Raw genomic sequence first — 19,673 nt, forward strand, 5'->3', positions numbered from 1 at the left:
ATAATTTCTGTTCTTGTACATTTGCTGAGGAGTGCTTTACTTCCAACTATGTGGTCAATTTTGGAATAAGTGTGATGTGGTGCTGAGAAGAATGTATATTCTGTTGATTTGGGGTGGAGAATTCTGTAGATGTCTATTAGGTCTGCTTGGTGCAGAGTTGAGTTCAATTCCTGGATATCCTTGTTAACTTTCTGTCTTGTGGATCTGTCTAATGTTGACAGTAGGGTGTTAAAGTCTCCCATTATTATTGTATGGGAGTCTAAGTCTCTTTGTAGGACTCTAGGGGTGTGCCTTATGAATCTGGGTGCTCCTATATTGGGTGCATATGTATTTAGGATAGTTAGCTCTTTTTGGTGAATTGATCCCTTTACCATTATGTAATAGTCTTCTTTGTCTCTTTTGATTTTTGTTGGTTTAAAGTCTGTCTTATCAGAGACTAGGAATGCAACCCCTGCTTTTTTTGTTTTCCATTTGCTTAGTAGATCTTCCTCTATCCCTTTATCTTGAGCCTATATGTGTCTCTGCACCTGAGATGGGTCTCCTGATTACAGCACACTGATGGGTCTTGACTCTTTATCCAATTTGCCAGTCTGTGTCTTTTAATTGGAGCATTTAGCCCATTTACATTTAAGGTTAATATTGTTATGTGTGAATTTGATCCTGTCATTATGATGTTAGCTGATTATTTTGCTCATTAGTTGATGCAGTTTCTTCCTAGCATCAATTGTCTTTACGTTTGGCATGTTTTTGCTGTGGCTGGTACTGGTTTTTCATTTCCATGTTTAGTGCTTCCTTCAGGAGCTCTTGTAAGGCAGGCCTGGTGGTGAGAAAATCTCTCAGCATTTGTTTGTCTGTAAAGGATTTTATTTGTCCTTTACTTATGAAGCTTACTTTGGCTTGATATGAAATTCTGGGTTGAAAATTATTTTCTTTTAGATGTTGAATATTGTCCCCACTCTCTTCTGGCTTTTAAGGTTTCCGATGAGAGATCTGCTGTTTGTCTGATGGGCTTTCCTTTGTGGGTAACCAGACATTTCTCTCTGGCTGCCCTTAACATTTTTTCCTTCATTTCAACTTTGGTGAATATTATAATTTTGTGTCTTGGAGTTGCTCTTCTCGAGGAGTATCTTTGTGGCATTCTCTGTATTTCCTGAATTTGAATGTTGGCCTGCCTTGCTAGGTTGGGGAAGTTCTCCTGGATAGTATCCTGAAGAGTGTTTTCCAACTTGGTTCCATTCTCCCCGTCACTTTCAGGCACACCAATCAGATGTAGATTTAGTCTTTTCCCATAGTCCCATATTTCTTGGAGGCTTTGCTTGTTTCTTTTTACTCTTTTTTCTCTAAACTTCTCTTCTTGCTTCATTTCATTCATTTGATCTTCAATCACTGATACCCTTTCTTCCACTTGATCAAATTGGCTACTGAAGCTTGTGCATGAGTCACAAAATTGAGATAAGAGGTAGGAGACTTCAAGCACAGTGGCTCAGCACGTGTGTGTTCAGGGCAAGTGAAGGTTCCCCTCCACTGGATTCAATGACTAAAGATTATGAAGATACCAAAAATGCAAGAAGTCATAGGAGATAGCTTTTCTCAATGGCAAAGATGACACAAGTAGAATGGATAAGAAGGAAGGTTTATTGGCTTCAATTCCCCAGCTGATGTTCAACACTTTATTTAGTTCTCATTTGGATTTTAGACATTTGCTTGAAAAATAATTTTACATCAATTTCAATTTCTTTGGAAAGCCCCCACATGTAATTTATTGATAACATCTCTGAAGAGCAGAATTAATGATATTTCCCAGCTGTTGCTGCAGATCAGGTAGAGTAGAGGAGGCTGAAGACTGCCACAATGGAAAACATCTGTATTGTCTCAAAACATTAGGATGGTACGGATACTGCAGTAGGAAAGAAGAGACATTGTATTAACATTTAGACAACCCACATGCTTCCATGTGAGAGTCCAAGGAGCATTTGAAATGCCTAAGTGAAAATCTGTCTGTTCTCAGTCACTCTAATCCCACCCCCATGCATTTGGGTCAAGTCAAGTCAAAGGAAAGTTCATCTTTTTTGGTTTTCTCTTGTGTTTTCCTCAACTTTAAGCTCACTCACAACATTCTGAGTGTGCCTGTCGTTTAGACTTCAATACCACATTAGCATCTTCAAAAAATCATTCTTGTGTGCCCATGTTCCTGGTATAATAAGGAATATAAAATACAACAATGGATAATAACTTGTGATAAGTTTTTGCTATTTGTCGCATTCTTCATGCATATTCTCACTTAAACTTCAACCTAAACATCAACACTAGGAGGTAGGTTTTCATATTATTTTGATTTTAGAGATTATAAACACCAAGACTTAGAAAGATTTGTAACTTTGTCTGGTCGCACATCTAGTATAGAGTTTTGGAATTAAAACTCAAATACAAATCTGCACACGTTATAAGATGATAAATAACTTGCCCGAAAGAACTGATAATTTAACAAATTTAAGACCATGCCGGAAGTTTAAAAGACCTTTGATATAGAGATGTTTAAGGATTCTTAGAAGTAGAGAATAAAGTCGATTTGTATTAATTCCAAGATACTTCATTCTTGTGAATATTAGAAACGTAACATTTACATTAGAATTAATGCCCTTTCTACAAACCAACTTCTCATGAATATTTTAAGAAAATAATGGTCTTCGTGACTCTTTAATACTTTTTAAAATATATGAGTATATGCATATGCATATATAAGAAACATATATGCACATAATTCAGAGAATACAGGACGGCAGAAAGAAGAAAGTAAAAGTAATCCATAATGCCCCAACCTAGAAATAGTCATCCTCAATGTTTTCTTGAATTTCTATCAACTTTTTACTAGACATATGTATAAGTTTTACTGCTCTTGTTGAAAATTTGAGATATTATATATAAAATTTATATTCTTTATTATATTAGCCTAAATTATATCATGAGAATCTCCCAATGATGTCATTTCTTTTTGATGGCTTCATTCATTTCTAATAGCTGATTGGAATTTATTAAACCATTTTCCTCATGTTGAAATTTAGAATGTTTCTAATGTTTGATATTACAGAAACAAGTAAACATGCTGAAACACATATGTATGTTTGAATAGTTGATTATTTCTGTAGAATAGATTTCTAGAAATGGAATTGCTGGAACAAAAGATCCAGTTTTTTTTAAGGGTTTCTGACACATATTACCAAATTGCTTTCCCAAAAGGATGTATCAATTACTACTGAAAGTACATGAAAGTGCCTAGCCACCTTAGTCTTACCAATATTGAATGTTACAATTTTTAATCTCGTTTTATTGATAGGATTAATTATATTTACATATGCATATTACTATATGACATTCTCATAAAGTGAATTTAGGCATGCTTCATGACTTCTAATGTTGCTCAACACTGTCCTCTGGTTTTGTTCATCTCTATATTTGCCATCATCTTTTCAATCCTATGATGATGATGATGATCATGATGATGATGTCAATGATAATAATGATGATATCAAAGATAACTAACCTTTGATGGCTACTGTTGTCCATATATCCATGCACTCTTGAGGGGCAGTATGGTTTAATAGAAGTGAATAGATTTGCTAACAACAAGATCTACCTTTGAATTCTGGCTCTCCTTCCTATCATCTGATGATTTATGACCAAGTCATGTCTTCTCCGAGTCTCAGTTTTCTCTTCTCTAACATAGTGAGATTGAGACTGACACTGAGCATTGCCTGGGAATCACATAAGATAGTGCAGGTAAGACACTTAGTAGAACAGCTGGCACTCTGTGGGTGCTAGTTTCTTTTCCTCCTCAACAATGTTGTCGGTTAAAGTGTCTACTATAATAATTTTGTGAGTGCCAAAGAAACACTATTTAAAGTTGAAAATCTTGTGAAAATAAGAATGGGATAGCAGAAAAATCTCAGACTCTGGAGCTAGAAGGCAGAGGTTAGGTATAACTGCCTGTTTCCAGTTGTGCCTCATGTAAATGCAGGTGACAAAATTCATTTTATTAGCTGGTTGTAAGAGTTAAGTGTTAGAGACAGGAAATAGAATTGGCTTAGTTTTCTAAGCTTCAGACAAAAAGTAAGCCAAACATTTACAATAGTGTTTAGTATACTTCTCTTTTACAATAAATTTTACTGAAAAAAAATTTTTGTAAACCATAAAAGTAAAAAAAGGAAAAAGAAAAAACTAGTAAGATCTGCTTGGAAAACAAACCAAATGTAGTTTCACATACTCCAATAATGAAAATGTTGAGGATGTCCTGAAAATTATTTAAATATACAGCCACCTAATGTCAGCTTTATATAGGTGGCAGGTAGAGGCTTCAATGACACCACGTTATAATTATGGTTGTTTAAATAGAATTTTTTTTTTTTTTTAAAGCAAAGGTGATTATTCTCTTTTAAAGAAGGCTTAGTGGCTCTAATCATTCAGATTTGCAGTAATCAACATTATTTGGCTTCAGCAGAATAGGAAATGCAAAGCAGCTGTTTTTAGCATCTCACAGAAGTTTTAAACTTTTCTTACACGCTCTCCATGTAAAGACTGAACAGGTAATGGAAAAACGAAGGCACTCTAATTTTTCTCGTCCTTCCACCTTTTCATTTTCTGCTAGACAATCCCCTATGGTAGATAAAAAGCAAAACAGAAAACTAACTTAAAATCTACCTTTTCCCAGAGTGAAGCAGGTCAAATCCTTCATTTATTTTTTCAAAAGGTAAAACATGGGTTATTAATGCATCCAATGAAAACTTCTTAGCCATAAAATCAGCCACAAGTTTTGGGACACATTCTTTACTCTTGTAGCCTGAAAAGAAGACGGTATCATAGTTAGATTCAACAAGGTTAAGTAGGAGAATTGAAGAGAAAATTTTCCAAATAAATGAAAGTTTAGAAAAGGTGCTGCTTCCAGACTGCAATGACTGAGGTTAGTAAGAGATAGAGTACTTCAGTAAGCTTTTATAGAGCTCAGACTTAAAAAAAAATCACAGATAAACAAGGGTCCCTGGTTATTCTCTCTCCCACAGAGAAATCATGGTACTGATGTTATGCCCAAAGGAACATATTTAACAGTTGTCTAAATTTGGGTGTAGATATGAAATATCGTTGTAGATTTCTGTGTCTTACTAGAAATTCCCATGCCTTACACAGTCCCAAGTACAAAAATAGATGGAGATGAATGGTCTTTGTTAATGGTGACATCAGAAATGTCTATTTTGGGACCTTCTGCTTGCATTAGTTCCGTACCTAGTTGATTTGGAGACTATAGATAGAAAATGAATTTTAATTTATTTTTGATCTGCTCTTCAAAACCTTTCCTTATCACTTGTAAAAGGGGAGATATGCTGAGGTTAATGAGAATTTGGCTCCGAGCCTAACCACATACCACCAAAAATAGCTCCCTTTCAGGTGCGTCCAGTCAGTAGCAGCATAGGGTTTATTGAGAGGTTCTGGGAATCAGGAGGTACCCCTATGATGACACTTGTGCCACATGCCTCATGACAACATAACAGGGAAGCCATCTGGAATAAAGTGAATATTTAGCATCCTTAACGTGGAGTGGCATAGTTCCTACTCATAATGCACAATATCATGTAATAGACTTAGCTGGATTTTGAGTGTGTAGAGGGAAGAGATCATGTCTTTTGCTCCTTCATTCCCCTTTTTTGCATAGGATAGTGCTGTGGATTTAGGAAATGCCCAGAAAATGTTTTTTTAATGAAAGAATGGATGAATAAATTGGAGTGCACTTAATTCTTCCTAATAAAGGAATAAAGAGATAGACATCATCACAAATATATATTAAGTCCAGTTCCTTATATAAGCATAGAATTTCATCATCACATAATTCTTAGGCAATCTGTGAGTTGGTTAATTCACTTTTCATTGATTTATTATATAGGTATTTTGAACCCATTACTTTCAACCACATATTTTAATGGGAAACAAAATAAATGATTATATCACCAAAATTTGTCTCTTGTCCACTTGATGGTCTCCTTTTTTAACATACTACAATTCTACTGTCCATTTCTCAAAATGGACATGTTTTAAACATTGTTTTTATCTCCCCAAATATATATAGGTTTTACATTAAAATACACTGATTATTAGGGAACCTCAAAGGACAGTTCGGAAAGTATTTTCCAATCAGCTTTCTGAACATGTTCTATAGTTAGAAAATGGTTTAGGATTGCCCCAAGATATATAATGATTAGTTCTTTGATTTTGGATTCTGGCCTTTGGAAGACCAGACATCCTCAGAACATGTGGCTGTGAGATATTTGGTATCTTGAGATAAGGTACACTCCAGTTCCACATGAGAAAATGGAGGAAGGTATAGAAAAAGAACATTAGGAGAAAAGCTATAGCCCTGGAAAAAGTTGTAATCTCTTGACACTTCATTCATCTGTGGCATTTGTTCGAGGTCAAGGCTGCTGAGAACATTGATCTCAGGGTGCTGCTCCGCATTACCCACACTGCTGGACCCTCTAGAAAATCTCAGCAATGGAAATGTGTTGGACTCTGGAGACTTTTTCAGTAGGATTCTAGAGAACTCTGGGTAGGTGAAATATAGCTAGAGATGTGCTTTCCATTGCCTTTGATATTTGTAACTGTTTGAAAGTAATACCATGCAATAAGCCAAAGATGGTGTAAGTACTGCAAGATTGGAAATAGTATTTCATATCAACAATGCCAACTGAGGCTGGGCATGGTAGCTTGTTCCTATATTTTCAGCATTTTTGGAGGGTAAGGTAGGAGAATTGCTTGAGCTCAGGAGGTTGAGGCTGTAGTGAGTTATAATTATGCCACTGCACTTCAGCCTAAGTGACAGAGTGAGACCCTGTCTCAAAGAAAAAGAGAAAAGGACAGCTGACATTTATTGGGAGCTTACCATATGACACGTGGCACTGTGCTAAGTACATTACATGCATTGTCTCATATAATCTATAAACAATGCCATGAGTATGTAGCTTTGAAATTTGGGGGGTGGTAAACATCTGTTGACTTTTGAAAGTATTCAGTCCTACTAGTATTGGGTACTAGTTTTGTACCAGATACTGTCCAGTTTCTGTGATAAAATATAGTGATGCATTTGAGCAGTCACTTTCCTTAGGGCATATTTTTGTTAATAAAACAATAGTTGGCCTAAAATTGCTCATTTCTTTTGGCCAAATACTAATATGTAAAAAATAATTGGAATTTATTAAGAACACATGCAAAATTATTAAATCATTTTTGTTAAGAATGTGGAAGAAAAATAAAACATTCCAATTTGAGAACAGAATTTGTATTATTTATGTTTACTTGAACCTATAATTTTTAATTAAAAATTAACAAAGTTATCTGTAATCGCTCAGTTAAGAAAAACAAGCCCTTTGCTTTTCCTCTAGAGGAAATATGACTTGAGACAGGTTTGCATAGTTGATAGAATGAAAGATTTCTCATAACAATAAATTAAACAAGCCAGGTAACAAACAGATGATGGGAAATTTCCATTAATCATTAAAAATATCCTTTATACATAAAACATATATTCTGCAGCCTAAATGCATCCTCCAGGTTGCAGAGGCAGAAATCTCAGGGCATGTCATGGTACATACCATGGTATCAAGCCGACCGATGACTTCAAATGAAAAATCCACACCTCCATCAGTCATTTCCTTTAGCACCTCCTGGATGGGTTTCTTGTAGTCTTGAGGGTTGATGCATTCAGTGGCACCCAACTCTTTGGCCTTTGCAAATTTGTCCTTGTTGATGTCCACCGCAATGATTCTGGCTGCTCCAGCTGCTTTACAGCCCATAACAGCAGATAGACCGACCCCTCCCAGGCCAAACACAGCACAGGTAGAGCCTGGGGTTACCTGTATTTTCAGAAAATGCAAGAATAGATTAAGCAACGGTTGTTTGAAAGTGCCTAAGCTTTATAAGGTGCCATGGCTAGTGTTTATCAAGAGCTGCTCAAACTCTTCTGTTCAATCTGTTAACAAAAACTCTTTTGGTTTCAATTGCTTTATTTTTAAATTCAGGGAGTTGAAATTGTTGAGTGGTTCTCAAACTGATGCATATTAGATTCATCTGGGCAGGTTTAAAATTATCCCACAGTCCAGGTCACAGCCCATGTCAATTAAATGAGAATCTCTGCAGGTGGAACTCAGTCCCCAGGTGACTCCAATGGGAAAGTCAGGCTGGGAACAAGGGGACTGGATGATCTTTGAGATCCAGATGGCAGTGATTACAGTCTTGAAGGGACTCTCGATTGCTGAAACCCCTTGATAGCCAGCTTCAGTATCTCATACGTACACAAAGGCAATATTTGAAAAATAAAGTAAATGGAAAAGGTTACTCCAAGAGACTGAAAAATATTCCACTTAAACCATCAGTAATTAACTCCTTGGTTCATTTATGTTCAGTAGTTGTGAGTAGTATATTCCTGCTTTAAAAAATACACTAGTGAATAACACAGCAATGAAATATTAGTCTATATTTTAATAATAAAATCTATTGTTATGAGTATCCTCAGCTTCTGTTCTTGGGTAGGCTCACTTAGATCACCCGTTATAATAGATGAGGCAATTGAACAAGGGACTAAGAGCTAAAGTCATAGAAATTTGGAAAAGATGCCATCTAATTTTTCTTAGTTGGCTAGGGGATATTTATTAAACCTAGTCTCCCATAGTCTGCCTTCATTTTGGGTAACATCCTCTTCCTGTTCCAAATAATCTCACTCTTATATACCCTTAAGGGTGTCCATTCATTCAATAATTCATTCTCCAAGTAGTATTCAATACTATGGGGGACAACACCAGTTTCTATCTTACTTACAAAAATACAAGGCTTGTGACTGTGATTTAAAAGTACTAATAATTATGTATCGTGATCTAAGATTCAGCAGGAGATTTGAGAAAGATGAAGCAAACGCTTCATTTTATTTATTTTTGCTATCTCAGAACTTAGCAGAACCTATGGTGCCAGAGGCATGTGTAGGTGCTCTCCAATTGTTGAATGAATTACTAAATGAGTTCTCAGGCCTAATATTTCATGATCTCATAAAGAGCAAATACAGAAGAGTAATTATTGAAAACGAAATCTTTACATTTTCTTAACTCTCAACAACTTTTTAATCTGATAAACACATGAAATTTCTAGCATGTGCTCTCAATTCTTTCTGGATTGTGTTTCTATTCTTAGCCAACATTCAAAATCTACAAAAATAGTCTTTGATTCTTGTGAGAAATTGCTTCCCTTTGGGTTCCTGACAGTCTGCGTGTAACTGTTTTTATCACCCGTTGTCATTCTTACCTTGGCAACTTTGACTGCAGACCCATAACCAGTTGAAAATCCACAGCCAATAAGGCGGACTTTCTCCATGGGTGAGGCTGCGTCAATTTTGGCTACCGCATTCTCATCCACCACCGTGTACTGAGAGAAGCTGCTGACACCGAGGAAGTGGTGGATGGGCTTCCCCCTGCAGGTGAACCTGCTGGTGCCATCCTGCAGGGTCCCCCGAGGATTGCTCACACTGGGCAGTGCAATACACAGACACACAAAGGCATGAGACAGGAGCATAACTAATGTGCAAACTCAATGTCTGTGCAGGGAGAGCATCAGAAACCTACTCGTTTTTCAAGCAGTAGTTCCTTTCCGGGGTTTTACAAATTCTGCATTTTCCACACTGAGGAACAACGAGTGGGATGACTTTATCACCTGGAGAGGGATAAAACAAATTCTTTTACAATTTATATCCAGTATTAATAGATCATAAACTGGAAGCTCACATGTCTTTGAAACATTAGAAGCATGTGTCTTTAAAAGTCTCCAAGAAATACAGTCCAATCACAACTATGTCATGTGCCGTTTCCTGCCACAGCCTTGTTTCCAGTTTGGGTTTATAAGTGCCTGAAGATTCCTAGAGAGGAAATGCAAATATGGGAAACAACATGGATTAGAAAAATTGCTTCCACTGTATTAATAGTTACTTTTATGTAGTGTATCAATTTCTCCTGGAGGCTTTACAAACATTTAATTTAATCCTTAACTATTTAAATCTTAATGTAAGCAGAAATATAAATTTTAGTTGAAAGTAGGGTATAATAGTGCCACTAGATGTTGGTAAGACCTGTTTTTTGTTATAGTTTGATTTACAATAAAAATGAGAATTTTGAACTACTTCTTTTCTTTTCAAAGTGACTAGGTTTATCTTTATTATGAAATGAATGCTTTTAAAAAATGATCTTAGTTCTTTTTTTGAGGAAAACTATCAAAAATGGGACAAAGAACAATTCCAGAAATTCCTCTGGAAATTTCAACCCTCCACAATAAGTTAGGGACTTTTAGGATAAGAACTGACTTTGAAATGTTTTTAGCTGGTAATTTGTGAATTATCTACTTTTCCTGTTATAGTGGAGTGAGCACAGGTAAAAAGTAAGGGTGTCATTTTGTTATTAACTTATTACTAACTAGTTAGTGATTATTAGTATTATTTAGTAGTTATTAGTAGTAGTTTAGCAGTTATTAGTTATTATTTAGTAGTTATTAATTTATTACTACTAAAGAAATTAGTAGGAGCTGAAACCCAAATTGGACAGTTCATTTTATTTTTCTGTTTACAGTTCAAATAAGTATTTGGTGAAGTGGCAGGTCCAATCTAGTGCCTAAAGTGATTTTCTAGACTGTAATCCCAGCATTTTGGGAGGCCGAGGTGGGCAGATCATGAGGTCAGGAGATTGAGACCATCCTGACTAATATGGTGAAACCCCGTCTCTACTAAAAATACAAAAAATTAGCTGGTCATGGTGGTGGGTGCCTGTGGTCCCAGCTACTCGGTAGGCTGAGGCAGGAGAATGGTGTGAACCCGGGAGGTGGAAGTTACAGTGAGCTGAGATTGCGCCACTGTACTTCAGCCTGGGCGACAGAGCGAGACTCCATCTCAAAAAAATAAATAAAAAAAAAAATAAATAAAAATAAAAATAAAAAATAAAATGAAATGAAAGTGATTTTTTAGAATTAAACATAATTTTTATTTTTAATTACCTATGCTACCTATTCCACAAGTCCAAGAAAAATGGTTGCCCCGTAACATTTTGTAGGTAAAATTTATGTGAAAATGATGGTATGGAAATGTCCTAGTTATTCTTCCTTTATAATTAGTAATCTGTAACCAGTCACAATTAAGCATGGCTGAAGGTAATAAGGCAGACATTGTTGATGGTGGATGGCTCCTTCTATGTTTCTTTCATTTCCTTTCACCTAGTCAGTTTCATTGATTCCATGCTCAGGAAGAGTGACCATGTTGGAAGAGGAGATTGGTGATGTGGCTGCATAGGTCACCTAAGAAAAGGCCATGTTTATTCAGTTGTAGCCGTGTAGCCTCCACCTTGTGAACTCAGCACAGAACAGTTTCCATACTTATGTTTTTTTCCCTCCTCCCATTTCTAGTTGTCTGGGCCCTGATAGAAGAAGACCGTGTTCAGCAACATTAACATGAAGTTATTAGATTATGAATGCCACACTGGTAGGCACTGTGTCCCTTTTGATCCTCACATATCTCCAGGCTCCAACCTAGTGCCTGGCATCTAGCAGATGCTCAGTACATAATGGTTGAAGGGTAGAATACATGCCTGCCTGAAGACATACATGCTTGAGTCAGGCAGGCAGAGAGGGAAAGAGGAAACCCCTGAAGTCCTGGCTGCGCGGTGACCTTCTGCAAGCGCTTTCGTCCCTCATTGCCGGTTTCCTCATCCAGGCGGGAAAATCTTAGGATCGTGAACAAGCATGTTTCCTGAGTGTGAATCCTGTACCTGGTTCGACTGTAGTCACCCCTTCTCCAACATTCTCCACGATGCCGGCTGCCTCATGGCCTAAAATCACAGGAAGTGGGGTCACCATGTTACCACTAACCACGTGGTCATCAGTGCTACAGATTCCTACAGCCGCCATCTACAGAGTGAAGAGAAGATGCTTAGATTCCCAAAAGATTATGAGTCTCAGGTGAATTTAAAAATCCCAGTTTCCTGAAATTGTGCTTCCAAAATGTTTTCAAGGGTTTTGCTAATAATCCCTACTATTCCCATGTATGAAAGATTCAGTTTACCCTCAAGGTTAACCAGGCTGAAACCCTCCTCTACCTTCCATTCTTGAAGTAAACAATTTAGAATAATCTGTGAAGTAACTGATCTTGAAATAGTGAAGTCTTAAATAATATCCAAGAATGCATGCTTTTAAAAAAAAGTAGTAGAAATTGCAAATTAATACATAAAAACATCTAATGCTAATTGATTCTGAAGTCTTGATATATATCCCTTTGAATTTTTTTTCTGTACAAACACATAAATTCTTTTGTATTTTACTGAAATTACACTGTATGCACTTTTAAAAAATTTAATAATTTATATTTATAACTTTCTTTGAAAACAAGTATTTTCTGGATGATTATATAGAAATGACTCAGGATTTTTGGTTGTTTCCGTTTTTTAACTTTTCTGCATTTTTAAAACTTAAATACAAATGGAAAAATGTATTTCACCTTAATACGAACTTCATGGGCCTTGGGAGGGGCAACCTCCACCTCCTCAATGGAAAAGGGTTTCTTTAACTCCCATAGCACAGCTGCTTTGCATTTGATTACCTAGAAAAGCAAACAGAGAGTTGGTACCAGTGTGTTCGCACACTTGCAGTCAGACATTGTGGCATTTAATCTTTGTACATGCAACATCTAGTCCCATGTCTGGTACCTAACAAGTGCTCCATAGAAATGATCACCTCTGATTTATAAAGAGAAAAAAATATATTTTAAAAAAGGAATAACATAAAGAAAGATAAACAGTTAACTATAATAACACACTGAGATAAAATGGAATATATTCATTAAGGCCATCCTTATGTTGTTGTTGTTGTTTTCTCCAAAGTTGTTTAATCCTGACATTTCCTAATGCTGTGCTGAAAACATCTCTTCACCCACAATTATTGGCTGGTACATGAAATTCTAAGTCACCTTCATTTTGCTAACAGAGTCAGTGTCTGTTCAAATAAAATACACTGCTTTCTTGCTCAATTTTCTGCTTAGGCCAAAAGGATCTGACTTTATAAGGATACATTTATCTTCCTGCCTGGGATGGCATCTCTTTCTCTCTCTCTTTTCCTATTCTCCTCTTTTAATTTTCTCTCTCCACCACTTCTGTGTGTTACTTCTTCCAACACCCATTTGCAACTTAGCTTTGAGAGCCTGTACTGTTATCTGATCTATGTGTAGAGACTCCTTCCAGCTTTGACTTGAGCCCCAAATTACAAAGGTTGGAGTTGGTTTTGTGTGTGTGTGTGTGTGTGTGTGTGTATACACTCAGACCTACACATACATATTTCAAAATTGGAGACACTGTGTGTTTGAATTTCTAGCTAGCAGATCTTATCCATAGATGTTCTTAAAAATAAAAGATGAACACATAATTTCCAGTGCTTGGTAGTGTACTGTAATATCTGTCGTCATTGTGGTTAAGCATGTACAATTCACAGAACTCTTTCCAGAATCAACAAAATTGCAATTATGATAAAAATTCAATTGTAATATATTCTTCTGACAATTCATTGTCATGATTTATTTGTCAAATTATTCAACTTTGCAGAATGTTCAACATGATCAATGCAAAATAAATGTCAGAATACTTGGAAGTAAGGTACTAATAGTAGAAGTTCCTGATTATCAGGGGCCTATGATGCGATAGGCACATTGTGGCCTGTGCTGGGTGAGTTATATGCATTATATTTATTTATAAAATTTATCTTTAATTTCAATAGTTTTGGGGGTGCAGGTGTTTTCTGGTTACCTGGGTAAGCTCTTTAGTGGTGATTTCTCAGATTTCGGTGCACCCTTCACTCAAGCAGTGTACACTGAACCCAATATGTAGTCTTTTATCTTTCACCTCCCCTTTCAATCTTCCCCCTCGAGTTTCCAAAGTTCATGATATCATTTTTATGCCTTTGTATCCTCATAGCTTAACTCCCTCTTATACATGAGAACATATGATGTCTGGTTTTCCATTTCTGAATTACTTAGAATAATGGTCTTCAGCTCCATCCAAGTTGCTGCAAAGGCCATTATTTTATTTTATTCTATTTAATGGCTGAGTAGCATTCCATGGTATACACACACCATATTTTCCTTATCTACTCTTTTGTTGATGGGCATTTAGGTTGGTTCTGTATTTTTGTAATTGCAAATTGTGTTGCTGTAAACAACATGCATTATTTTTAAATCTCATAAGGATGCTACCAGGACAGTGCTATTGAATTACTGGCTTTATTTTACAGCTGAAATAATTGAGGATCCATTGATTCAGTGATTAAATAATTTCTCTAAAGTCTCAAAGCTGGCTTTCCAGAGAATAAAGATGAATCTAACCTTATGTTTTCACTACTTGGTGGCAGTAGAAAGTTAGCAAAAAGTTAAATAGCAACAATAATAATAGTGGCTAATATTTACTGACTTATTTCTATATACCAAATGCTATTTTAAGTTCTTTATAGTATTAATTTATTGAATTATCACAACACAACTACTTTACAAAATAGATGTTAATATTGTCACCATTTAGCATTTGAAGAAAATACAATGCAGGATGGATAAACATAAATGAAATGCTGACAACAAACTGAGTTATTGATGTTGTGCCCAAGAGGGGAGGAATAATTGTCTATTTCATCAGTTATTATTTCCATTAATATGATTGGTTTATACTTTTGCTCTAGGAACTCATTATTTCTTTTTAAGTTGAGTTTGGTAAATTTAATTTTTTTGTTAATTATTTTCTACGTGGAATGTATATATTAATCAGTAATGAATGAAAGTGAGGTGGAATAAGAACAGTACCAATGGGATACTCATGTGATTTCCAACTAGTCTTATTGATATGAGCCTGTTTTGTCACAGAGTGTATAGAGAAGCCTCAGAGCCTTTAAATTGAGTTATCATAGTGAGATATTTTACTGTGCAATACACTGCTAACACAAAAAAGGACTGGAAATTGTTGCACAAATTTTTGTAATTAGGCAGTTAAATATCAATTGATTATATTGTATTACCACATGCATTTTTGTGCACCTGTAAACACATTGGACAATTAAGAGATTTATGGAAGGCAAAACCAAATATCTGTGTTCCTAGTGCTGATAAGTGATTCAAATTGTATTATTAATTTTCTGTAAGACCATATTGATTTTTATATGGGGAAGATACTGTTCCATAGGATTACACTGGAAATTGCCAGAATTGTGTCCTGCTAGACCCTTTTAAATCAGAATTTGAATGTTGATGTTGTCTTGCTTAACCTTCATGATTCTAATGCTGTGGGACCAATGAGCATTTTGTAAAGTTTTTTATGTTAAGGTTAAAGGGTACTTCAAAGTCTTCTAAATCAAATCCTCTCATAAAACTTTCATCAGACTTTCTCGTGTTCACAAAAAAATATAAATACAAATAATAATACATTGAAATTATGGTACCTTAATATAAAGAAAACTTCTTGATGAAAGACATTTCTAACTTTGGCTTTACAAATTAATCATGATTAGCTTGGAATAATCTATGACTTTATTGCAAATGTCTTTAATGTAGGAAATAAACAATAGATACAGATTCTATACATTCTTTTTGAAGGTATTTAGGAATAGCTTATTTTCACTGTAGTTCAGTATACATTCCATATTGTAGCATATATTGCATATCATATTTCAGTGTATCATTTCTAATTTAGGTATGAATTTTAAATTGTTAATCAAATACTGTATTCCTTTCTTTGTTTTATTGATGAGCATATAGTTCCAACAGTAATATAGTTTTTGCTTACTTTTCCTGCTGTGCTCATGTTGATTCTGTCTTCTCTGCAGACCAGGAGACAGGTGAGTCCCTGTGGATTTCTTCCCTGCTCAAGTGCATAAAGCAGGTGTATTGTACAGGTATTTATTTTTTTTTTTGCTTGAATAACACCCAATTCCAGTTCCCCACATGATCCACATCTTTAAGCCACACCCATCAGATTATTCTCAGACTGTCAAATCATAAAGAAGAGGGCAATGAACCAACAATCAATACATTGATTTTTCCAATTTCAGATAAGATTTTGTTTTCATTAGGTTAAATATTAAGTTAAAGTGATAAAGCTTAATCACTTTCTCTTCTCCTCACTTTATTCCTCAGCTGTCAAATTTCTTGTTTCTCCTCTCATAATCCCACAGTGGTCGTTCAAAGTTCTGTTTTCCCTTTGTCTGCACTAAGCTCCAGCTTTGAATCCGAATGGTGCAGGTAGGAAGAAGGAGGAGCAAAGAAGCAGGGCAAATAAAGGTGAGAGTCAGGAGCCAGAAGAATGTGTTTGACTCAGGACTCCCCTTCTCTTCATAGAGAATCAGATACTCAATCACAGCAAAGGTGCTCACCCTGCTAGGCATTTTTGCTGCACCTCAAACCAATCAGCATTGACTGAGCCCCTCTGTGTGTCAGGCACTAAGCTGGGTCCAGTGGATGGCAGGGATGAATAAGACATGACCTCTATCTGTGCCACAGGCAGTTTGGGGCAGCAGTGATGGCATGCCTTTTGGGACTTGGCAGACCCTATTCCTTACTAGCTCTGCGTACTGGCACTTATTATTTCACTTTCTTTTTTGCCTTAGTTTGTTTACCTGTAAGATGAAGAAGAATAATTCCACTATTTTAAATGACTGTTTAGTGAATATAGCACCATTTTAAAGGACTGTTTAGTGAATATAGTACTATTTTAAAGGACTGTTTAGTGACTATAGCACTGTTTTAAAGGACTGTTTATTGAATAAATGATATAATCTATGTAAAGCACTGATGATGGAGTTTAGCAGGTAGGAGCACCCTACTAAATGCTAGCTACAATTATTATTCCTAAAAGGAAGCTCACAGTCAATGGAGAAAAGATACACAGGCAGCCAAGTCTACATATCAGCCTGGCGGGGAAGTGCGCTATCACAGGGATCAGTTAGTGCTTTGGGAGCAGAGACAGAGGTACTATTCAGAATGAAGGACTCAGGGGAGGCATTGTAGAGGAACAGGTATTTGAGGTAGATTTTAAATAATTGTGGGAAATTCAGACAAATCCTCACTGGAGCATTTCTATTGCCCTTTGATCAATGTAACTAGTCTATGCATGGCTGTCCAAGAATATGAGTTTGATTTTTCTTTTATCCACACTTGGAGGCATTACACAGGCAGCTATTTAATCAGATGCAGTCTGTCAACATGAACATGTCAACAGAAAGGACATATCTCTCTAGAATTGGAAAGGGAACATTTCAGTAAGCTTTAACTACATAGGCACTGAGACTCACACCAAGACTGAGAAACTTTCACCCAATAGAGAAGCAAGGAAGGTCCTACGATTTCAGTTGCTTCTGAAATGTATCAAGGTACAAATATAGCCCCAGATCTGATATTCAGCATTCAAGGCTTCATAATCTGGCTTCAACCTCCTCATCCACCTACTCCTCCCCATTCTCCAACACAAGGCCTATGTGCTTTAGAAGCTTGTATCTCCTTGGTCCCCCAAAGAGGAATCTATTTAACATTCAAGCTCTTGCTCATCATGCCCTTTCTCTTCTTTTCTGTCCCTCTGGCCCATTCAAATCCTACCCCAAATTTGAGACCCAGGACAAGGTCACCGTCGTGGAGGTATATTAACTCTATCTCACTGTCACGTTTCATGTCTCTGCATCCCTGTCATACTAACATCCCTCCTGTGGTTTGGGGTCTGTTCCCTTTTGTCACCCTCTATTTTTAGTGTAGAGATCAGTCTCCTAATTTCTACTGGAAATTTCTAGTCAGGGATGTTCTTAAATTTCATTTTTATAATCAACTGTACCTAGCTCCATGTATACAGTAGGTGTTTAATGAGTGATTGTTGAATTCTTATGCTCATTTGTGTTAGGACAGTCACTGTTCTATGAGTAGTCCCATAATCCAGAAGATCCAGTGTCTCCTCTTTAAGTGTTTACAGATTGGCAGTGGGATTGGCTGTGGTCAGGTAGACAAGACAGAGAACCCTCCTTTCTGGGAAGCAGGAAGTGGTCATGCCAGGAGAAGAGTTTGACGTGGAATTCAAAGGAGGAAGATCCTATTCCGTCTTTTCTTTGTGCATTCTCAGCTCTTAACTCAATGCCTGGCACAGAGTGAGTACTTGGATATTTGTTGATTAAATTAAAGAAATGACTTCTACTTTTAGAGCAAGGAAACCTTGAAAGAAAGATATTTTATTAAGATGTATCAAGAAAAATGGGTCATCGGGAGACAAAATGGAGGAGAATAGGAGGCAGGATTAACTTGTACCTGCTACTCGGATGAACAGAGCAGTTCATGGACTGTTCATTGTGAACTTTTGCTCCAAGAACTACTGCAGGGACATACCAGGAAAGCAGAGAGAATCCTCAGACCCTTTGAAGGAAGTGAATTGCTGCTCCAGGCTCTGTGAGCAAAGCTTCCTCTAGAATTGGAAAGAGGAACTGTGAGCCAGCTTGGTTTCTCAGTTGGGGGGCTTATAGCCTAGGGCAATTTCTCAGCTCTGCTCACCAGTTGACTGGAAGGAAATAAACTCATTTTTGTTGGGGGTTCATGGTGGGAGTGAGACCGGCCCTTCAGACTATGGGCTGCGTGGGAGCTGTGTGAGGCCTGTGGCTGCCAGCTTTCCTGCACTCCCCTGATGACCTGTGTGACACAGGAGAGACAGCTATAATCCCCCTGGGAACATAACTGGGGGAACTAGTTGGCCTGGGAACTACATTGGCCTGGGAACTACATCCTCATCCCCCAAAGCAGCCACAACAAGCCCTGACCAAGGAGAGTCTAAGCTCAGACATGTCTAACCCTGCCCCTAGTTGATGGTCTTTCTCTACCCAGCCTGGTAGCTGAAGAAAAGGATGTAATCTGTTAGGGGGTACCATGGTCCTGCCCACCACCTGATCCTCCCTAGACTACTGTAGCTGAGGTGCTCTTGAAATCATCACCTCCTGGCTGGAGGCCAACCAACACAACACCATCACACTTAACAAAAATACATCCAAGGACCCTCACAGAATCCACTTCATTCTCCTGCTACCTCCACTGGAGCAGGTGCTGGTATCCATGGCCAAGAGACCTGAAGATGGATCACATCACAGGACTCTTTGAATACACTCCCCAGGACCAGTCAAAAGCCAGGTAGTTCCACTGGTTTGCTCGATCCAGAAGAGAAAAAGCAATCACTACAGTTCAGGTCTCAGGAAGCCCCATCCTTTGGGAAAAAGGGAGAACACTACATCAAGGGAGCATCCTATAGGACAAAAGAATTTGAACAGCAGCCCTTGAGTTCTAGATCTTCCCTCTGATGTAATCTACCTAAATGAGAAGAAACCAGAAAAGCAATTATGGTAATATGACAAAATAAGATTCTTCAACACCCCCAAAAGATCCTGCTAGATTACCAGTCATGGATGCAAACCAAGATGAAATCTCTGAATTGCCATAAAAAGAAATCAGAAGGTTGATTATTAGACTAATCAAGGAGGCACCAGAGAAAGGTGAAGTCCAACTTATAGTAATCAAAAAAACAATACAGGGTAAGAATGGGAAAATATCTAGTGAAATAGATAACATAAGA

General features: G+C 37.0%; 1 protein-coding gene across 1 annotated transcript; it reads right to left on the bottom strand.

Moving 5' to 3' along the window:
- Positions 1-1,614: 1,614 nt before the first annotated feature.
- On the bottom strand, positions 1,615-15,994 carry LOC112625325 (alcohol dehydrogenase 1A-like). Its single transcript, XM_025386592.1, is given in 9 exon segments — positions 1,615-1,897; positions 4,696-4,834; positions 5,414-5,549; positions 7,632-7,892; positions 9,331-9,550; positions 9,648-9,735; positions 11,829-11,967; positions 12,554-12,655; positions 15,870-15,994. Coding segments are annotated over 9 exon segments (1,128 nt in total). The 5' UTR covers positions 15,888-15,994; the 3' UTR covers positions 1,615-1,872.
- Between the last annotated feature and the right edge of the window lie 3,679 nt (positions 15,995-19,673).

The sequence above is a fragment of the Theropithecus gelada genome, chromosome 5, assembly GCF_003255815.1.
Source record: "Theropithecus gelada isolate Dixy chromosome 5, Tgel_1.0, whole genome shotgun sequence".
In the NCBI taxonomy this organism is placed as follows: domain Eukaryota; kingdom Metazoa; phylum Chordata; class Mammalia; order Primates; family Cercopithecidae; genus Theropithecus; species Theropithecus gelada.